The sequence below is a fragment of the Scomber japonicus genome, chromosome 17 (genome assembly GCF_027409825.1).
Source record: "Scomber japonicus isolate fScoJap1 chromosome 17, fScoJap1.pri, whole genome shotgun sequence".
In the NCBI taxonomy this organism is placed as follows: domain Eukaryota; kingdom Metazoa; phylum Chordata; class Actinopteri; order Scombriformes; family Scombridae; genus Scomber; species Scomber japonicus.
In genome coordinates this window covers 16505341-16513364 of record NC_070594.1, presented here as the reverse complement: position 1 = coordinate 16513364, position 8024 = coordinate 16505341, and the positions used below count along the sequence as shown (strand labels likewise).

At 39.7% G+C, this 8024-nt stretch overlaps 1 protein-coding gene across 1 annotated transcript; it reads right to left on the bottom strand.

The window, feature by feature from the left end:
* Window positions 1-5202: 5202 nt before the first annotated feature.
* tcf21 (transcription factor 21) lies at window positions 5203-6780 on the bottom strand. Its single transcript, XM_053337049.1, has 2 exons — window positions 6250-6780; window positions 5203-5538 (listed from the first exon to the last, which is right to left on the bottom strand). The coding sequence occupies exons 1-2, from the start codon at window positions 6679-6681 to the stop codon at window positions 5449-5451; spliced, it is 522 nt and encodes a 173-aa protein (XP_053193024.1). The 5' UTR covers window positions 6682-6780; the 3' UTR covers window positions 5203-5448.
* Between the last annotated feature and the right edge of the window lie 1244 nt (window positions 6781-8024).

The window sequence follows — 8024 nt, the reverse complement described above, 5'->3', positions numbered from 1 at the left end:
AAGAAAAAAAAAGGCACATACGGCACGTTTTCACCACTGAAGAGGGCACTTTAGTGTGTGTTCTTGCCACCCAAGAGGGCAGTTTAGCGTGTTTTGCCAACCAGGAGGGTACCATAGCACACATTTTGGCTCCCAAGAGGGCACTTAAGCATGCATTTTGGCTCCCAAGAGGACACCTTAGCATGTGTTTTGGCTCCCAAGAGGGGCACTTTAGCACGTGTCATTCAACAATTGGGCCACGAGGGGGGGGCGACCTCATAGATATTAAGAATAATTCATAAACTAAAGCACAGTGTGGGATTTCTCACATCACCTTGAGAATTTTATGACAGCTTCCTAAGGCTTTGACGTGTCTATCTTTGTGTCACCTTCTACCTTACTAGCTCTTGATGATAAACATATGCCACAGTTCTCATGACATCAGCCAAACATTTGACTTATAAAGGAGTCCATGTGTATCCGCTTTTCCATAGAAAGCACAATGAGGGCAGGTCTGGCTTTGCTGCTTTGCCTGTTGGTTTCACAGGGAGATGCAAGCAAGTGAGGACAGAGATACCAAACTTCATGATGTCCTGCCTGACCTAAAGCAATCTTTGAACCCTGATACCACAACTGACCAGTTCATTTACCAGACCAGTACTGACTCTAATACCTGGGCAGAGATTAAGCTGCTGAGAGACATGGTGGTGGAACAGATGGTGGAGCTGAGGAACATGGAAACCAGGCTGAGTGAGAGCGGAGCGGAGATGCAAGCACATGAGCAGAAGTCGGATCTCCTCCTCACTAAAACCAGCTTGGAGGAGCTGAAGAGAGATTACACTGCCATGAAGAAGAAACTGACAAACAGCGAAAAGCAAGTAGATGAACTGAGGAAAGAAAATATGCAGCAGTCTGCTGAGCTGTCAGATCTCAAAGTGAGGTTAGATGCCAGTGAAAAACAAGTAGAAAGGCAGGCAGCTGAATTGTTGTTCACACAAGCCAGAGTGGAAATCAGTGAAAAAGAGCTGCAACTCCTAAAACCTAAGATGGATGAGGCACAGACCCAGAATACAGCCCAAGAAGTTCAACTTTCATTTTTGAGGGTTTGCATGGACACTACTGAAACCCAAGTGGACAGTCTAGTCAAAGAGAGTGCGAAGGTGGCATTTTATGCTGCTTTGACAAACTCAGCAGGTGTAGGGCCTTACAATACAGCAAAGTCTTCACTAATGTTGGTAATGCGTACAGTCCAACCACTGGCTACTTCACTGCACCTGAGAAAGGAGTGTACCATTTTAGATTTACAATCTGGTCATACAAGCTCTGGCCACATGGGTGTGCAACTATTTCATAACAAGAAATCAATATTAATGAATTTGCAATCAAAGTATACTTTGAGTATCTGTTGAATGCTGTTATTCTAGAGCTGAATGTCAGCAATGAGTTACATTTCATCGTCCCAGCCGGGCATGCAGTCTATGATAATGTAAACAATCACACTACATTCAGTGGAGTCCTGCTTTTTAATATGTGATGTCAATCCAATAAAGTTTGGAATAACCCTGTAGAATAACATTAATGAGAACTAAAAATAACTTAATAATGATTATAGGCCTCCCTGCTTAATTTTCAGAGTCAATATAAAATATTCACCATGTGCTGCAATTGTCAGAATGTCTTTATAATCCTTCTAATGAGTACATATTGTTCACCCATGTACATTGCTATTTGTTTTGTTTTTTTGTTTTTTTTATCTAACAAGTCTTTCAGTGTATTTTCCATAATACATGTGAATGTTTATGTGTAAAGTTTTGCAAATTAAAATCATATATTAGCATAACACGCCTCCTGGTATTTCAGGGATACTTAATATTATTGTCAGGTCTTAAAATGTCCCCAAAAAGACCTTATATTTTGTCCAGAAGATGGCAGTCTTATGATACTGCATGCACACAGAGATATATTATAAAGGGACCTACAGGAAGTTTTGGGAATAATGAAATCCGATCTATGAAGTGATGTATCTTAAAAATGATGTAGCTTATAAATGTAGCTTTAAAATGATGTGTAGCGGTACTATACAGAAGCCTTCATGACATCTATAAACCATATCTTGAGGAGAAATAATTTTTAATGCTGTATATGTCTCTCCAGCTAGAGACAGAGAAATGTTTGAAAAGTATGCAGAATAAACTTAAGTTTTACCAACTCACTGTTACACTGCATTGGACATAATTCAGTCATGCTAACGTAAAGGAAGTGATCTGATGGAACAAAGAGGGTCAGACAGATGGGAAACATGTTGGGATCAGCTGGAACAAAATGTGATTTCTTTCCTCCCTTCAGTCTGTAGACCTTTTTCACATCACTGTTTTTGGGCAGCCATCCAACAAAACAATTAGCAAGTATGGGAATCCCTGCCCTGCTCTCATAGACCCCTCCCTCCCTTTTCTATCTCTCTTTCCTCTCTGGCTAACTGCAGCTGGCCCCGGAGGAGAGGTGGCCAAGTTTATTTTCTCCCTGGTGGTCCCTTTGGGGTGGCGGCAGGGGCCCCTGCCACGCTGTTGCTGATGTATTAGGTGAGGGTCTTTGAAGAAATGTCGGTGGGACTCTGTTACTACGGCACTTAATCTTATTGTTCTTGTTAAAGGATACTTGGTGCTGTCCTATTTGCATGGACAATGTGAAGTCTATTAGTCACTGAAAAGCCTTAATGACTGATAAAGCAAATGTACAACTTGACTGGAATTATCATGCAAGCCTCAATAATACTATAAACATCTCCATGACAACAGAAAATTCAGTCTTCAAGTTGTTGTAGAGCATTAACAAAATCCAGAACAATATTTTACACTTAGTTTGAATAAAACTAAAACATGAAACACTAATAACTGGTGAATAGGGGGGGGGGGGGATCATCCCATATTCAATTAAACTTTATTGTTTACTTAGTAAAAGTTGCAATACCTCAATGTAAGAAAGCACTTAAGTCAAAACTGAAAGTGCAGACATATTAACAGCAAAATGTTGTAACTCTAACCCTAACCCTCACCACATAGAAGCAGAATAACTACTGATGTATTATTATTTGATTATCTGACTATCATAACTGATGCTTAAATGTTTATTGCACACCTGTCATCAGGGCTGCATGTAGCTACCACTGAGGAGACTCAGGTCTATTTTTTTTACGGAATTTGAGGACTTTACTGTAGTGACCTGAAGAGTTTGCCATTTTGGTAACACTTTATAATACAAGTTTAAGTCATACTTAACTGATGCATGAGTCATGATGATTTAATGTATGAAGTATTTTAGCTGGTCACGGGTGACTTTTTTCCATAGTATAATCTATAACAATGTCACACTCATCAAAGGTGTTGTATGTAAAATGTAACTGTATCTATAACCAATAATTGCATATAGTTGTCAAATAAGGGTACATTATTTGCTGCTGAAATAGTAGTGTGAGAGTAGAAGTGGCATAAAATGAAAGTACAAATACCTCAAAATTGTACATTGTAGGTTCTGAGACAGCAGCAAGACTCCTCACTGGTACCAAGAAGCGAGACCATGCCTCCCCTGTACTGGTCTCTCTTCACTTGTTACCAGTGAAAAACTGATATGATTTTTTTAAAGCACTGAATGGACTGGCACTAGGCTTCATCTCTGACTTCCTCGTCCTCTATTCTACCTCCAGACCCCTCAGGTCAGCTAACCAATAACTTCTCTCCAACCCACACACCCAGTTAAAAACCAAAGGTGATGGAGCCTTTTTGTGGAATAGTCTGCCACTGATGGTTATTTCCCCCCTCCACTGATATCTTTAAAGTCAATCTAAAGACTCTTCTGTATTTCTTAGCCTCTCAGTTACCTTCATGAAGTCATGCTTAAACACACTTGTATTTGCTTGTATTGACTTGTTGTGTGTGCACTGCTGTTTGTGTTGTGGTTCCATCTGATTGTCCATCTTATTTGTGACTGTGTTTGAGCCTGTAGTTTTATTTGATTGCAACCATCAATCACATTTTAATCTCTCTGTAAAGCTCTATGGCCAGTGTCTGTAGTTTTTAAATGTGCTCTGAAACATTTTTAATTGACTTGACTTGAGTAAATTGGTAGTGTTTAGCCCCTTGGTGCTGTTACATGCACTCTACAGTACTATTATGCCAACATATGCATTCATATGCATTTTTTTAAAAGTGCTAATGTGTGTTTTATCAGAGCATGGCCTATGAAGATGAAGGTGGATAGAGAGGGATTCCACCATGTCGACACTTTTGCGATATCCTTCTTTACTTTCATTCCAGTAAACCACAATGAGAGAGAGAGAGAGAGAGAGAGAGAGAGAGAGAGAGAGAGAGGCCGTGTGTCAGACTGCATAAATAACTGTCGGCATGATGTAAACATAGCGGTCACAACCCGAACGACTTAAAACAACTGGTCTGGGCGGGATTAGACCTTTTTTTTCTTTCTTTCTTTTCTTTTTTTTTTAAACTCCTTTCAAAAACTCTACAATGTTCCTCTGACCTCGTTATGGTCCTCGATTTTGATTGGTTGAATCTCAAATAGTCTATCCAATCAGTAAGCCTGTGAGTGCCTGATAGATTAGCCTAAATGTAGCCTATTTGTACTATTGAAAAATCAATCTGACATTTATCTCTTATTATTGATAGCCTATATACGATAATGTCATTAAAACATTAGGATAATAAAGGCAAAGATTTACAGAATGTAACCTTTTCCCATTATTCCCATTAATCAATAAAACTGGCAAGAAGATAAACTACATTTGTTTTGTTTAAGCTACAAGAGTATTAGTTGGTTTTTTGGCTTTCAGATCATCGTTGGAGGCAAAAGTTTGTTTATGTAATGACAGGCACGTCCAGCGTTATCTTTTAGAAACAACAGAGAGACTTATCTGAACTGACGCTTTGTTGGTGCTCAGGTTCTGCTTTTCTGAAGGAGTGGAGTGATAAGAGAGGTTATACAGGTTAAAGCATTGGCTAACACAGGAGGATTTAAAAAAAGGAAAGAAGGAAAAATACATTCAGCACACAAGGTGTAAAAGTGATACAAATATATATTTATAACATGTAATCTGTACAACCATTTGAGACAGTGGACACATCCATCCATCATAATGCAGCCGCAAAAAACAGGCCTGCAGTATGTAAAAAAAATGCATTTGCGGATTATAAAAAAAAAAAAAAAAAGCATTTTAAAGCTCGCAGTTTATCTTTGAACCAGCAAAGACAAATGACTGACAGAATGCATTTAAATAAAATTTGGTTTTTACGGGAATGAAGGAGAGAGGAGACCCTGACTCCGTATTCCCACTCAAAGTCTGCAGAGATGACACGTGAATTTCTGTCACAATCTTTCTTCCTCTTCCTCCTCTTCTTCTTGTTCTTCTTGGAAAAACCATAGTTCATTTAAAAAGGCGTAGAGTTGTCCATTTGGCTTGAATCAAGATGCCGTTGTTCCACATAGCCTTGTTGTGCTCAGGATTTCCTTCAATTCGTTCTCCGGCTTACCTGCAACCATGAAAGGCCAAGTCTGAGGAGGAAAATACAGTCAGTTAGGACAAGATGCAGATGTTACAACATAAATACATAGGCTAATATAATAATAGACAAACAAGTCCAACAAACTCTGTCACTAAACTATAGATCATGTCAACCTAATGCATTATTTACAGCCTTTTTATTGGAAGTTCTGTATTTAAAATAGATTTGTCTATGCAGCTTCAAAATTCTGATCTTTAATATTCATATAAGCTTATTATTCAAATTAAAATATATCTGATTTGGTTAATAGTGAGTTTTCGAAAGGACTATTTATTGACATTATTTTGCAGAATTCCCTTTTTTCCTAATTTAATTTCTAGGGTCTTTTAGTTAGAAATGATCTGAAATACAGGCCTAAATCATTTCTGCATGCGTTATATGGGTTTATGTCAGTCGCCTAAAACAGTGTATATGAAGGATTTTTCTGCGTTTACCCTCTTCATGAACCTGCCTTACAAGACTCTCCAGCTCATCTGTCACCTTGGTACTCGTACCATGTACATGAGGCCTAGCAGGAAACTGCATCCCAGGATAAAACCCTAGTGTAAGTCTAAAGGCCATGGGAGTTCAATTAAAATCAAACGCATGCATTTACTAAATCCAGGCCTGTCCATTTTAAACTCATGGCATCCAATATTTTTTCTCACATTTTAAATCTGTAACAAACTTTCAGCTGAATTTCTCCTCCACTGTTTCTCACCAGGTTAACAGGGTGAATATATCCGTTTTCATATTTGTCGTTGGACAAAATCTGCCGGAGGTGCGCAATGTAGCTGGACGCCAAGCGCAGTGTGTCCAGTTTGGAGAGCTTGGTGTCCGCGGGTACCCAGGGCAAAGAAGTCTTCAGCCGGGAGAAGGCTTTGGACAAGACGCGCATCCTGGCTCTCTCCCGGGCGTTGGCTGCATTCCTCTGCACCTGCTTGCCCTCCTGCGGTGCCCCACCCTTGGATCCTGATTTCCGAGACGCTGTCTTCCTCTTCTTGCCCGGCGCGCCTCTCCGTTCATCGTTTGCAGTGCCCTCGCAGTTGGAGCTCTCCTCCGTGCTCTCGTTGGAGTCCTTACCGGATGAACCAAACTTGAGGATGCCGTCCAGGAGCTCGTCATCGACATCGCTGAGAGACCCGGTGGACATGGTGAACTGTCTCCGCCCTGAACGCTTTCAAAACATGAGAGCAGGGAGCTCAGGCTGGACAGGAATGGACAGGGTGGGCAAACACAGGCCTCGGTGATGTGTTCATGGACTGTTAACGGTGCGTGGAGAGAGAGGAACAGACTTTTTATCTTCATGACCAGAGAGGGCGTTACCTCATGCTGGGAGGAGACACTGCCGATCTAACTTACTGGTTCTCAAAGGGTTCCAGGACCCCAAGGGACCCTAGATGGGGCTCCAGCAAAATGTAGAGTACATGGTTCAGCTCTCACAATTTAACTCATCAAATATCGGTTCTTCAGTGAGACTCAGTGACATAGAGGAGATAAAAGGGGTTGATTTCTGAAATTCTTCCTACTTAAAGACCCCATGGACCAAGAATTTCAAGGGGGTCAAAGCTTTACTTTGACAATCAGAATCACACAGTCTCAATCTATATTCTCATATAGCCGTATAGCGGTTCAAGAGTCTAACTTTTGGATTCAAATGTGGATTAAAAACTCATGTTAGAAAACAAATCAATGCATTTGGGAGTCATAGTAAATTTCCAATGCTGTTTTTGAAATTGGTAAAAACAATTGGTTGATAGATTGGTCCTTGTTTGATTAAAGACAATTTACATATAAACTAAAGCACATACAAATATTTTTTAAGGTCTGGGGGAAAAATATGATAGAGTTCAGAATAGAAATCTGTACTTTTTTTATTGGTGTTATTGGCATAATTTATTCAAATAACCAAGAAATTATATGTCAAAGATTTGCTTATTTAATAATTAATATTTTTTTCTATAACTTGTTACTTTTGGGAGTTATTAAGTCATCAAAATATTGTAGAACATATATTATTATCAGATAAATCATGAATGAATGAAATATATATTTTAAATATCATTGTCCACATTATAATCACAATATAAGAGCTCTCAGTATTTAGCCTTTTCACACTCACAGGTTCCATGTAACTTTCAGCACATCATGCCAGTTAACAGAATAAAGTGCAAGGACAGGGGGGTGTCACGTCTCAAATGGCAAACTGGCGCCTTGGTCCCCTCTGATGTAATGGATACCAGGCACCCACAATCCCTTGTTTGGCCTTCCACATCATTCCACACCGATGCTCCATGCACTGGTCCACTCAGGGCCAAGTCCAAACAACAAGCTCTCTGGAGCAGCATTAAGTTAAAAAGGTTTAGGATGCACAAGGATAACACAGCTGATAATCCTATGCATTTTGTTGACTTCCTTTTTATAAATTGTTCAACTTGAGTGAGATCGAGAGACTGAAATACGTGCTGTCTGTTTGAGTGACTGAAATGTTTTGTG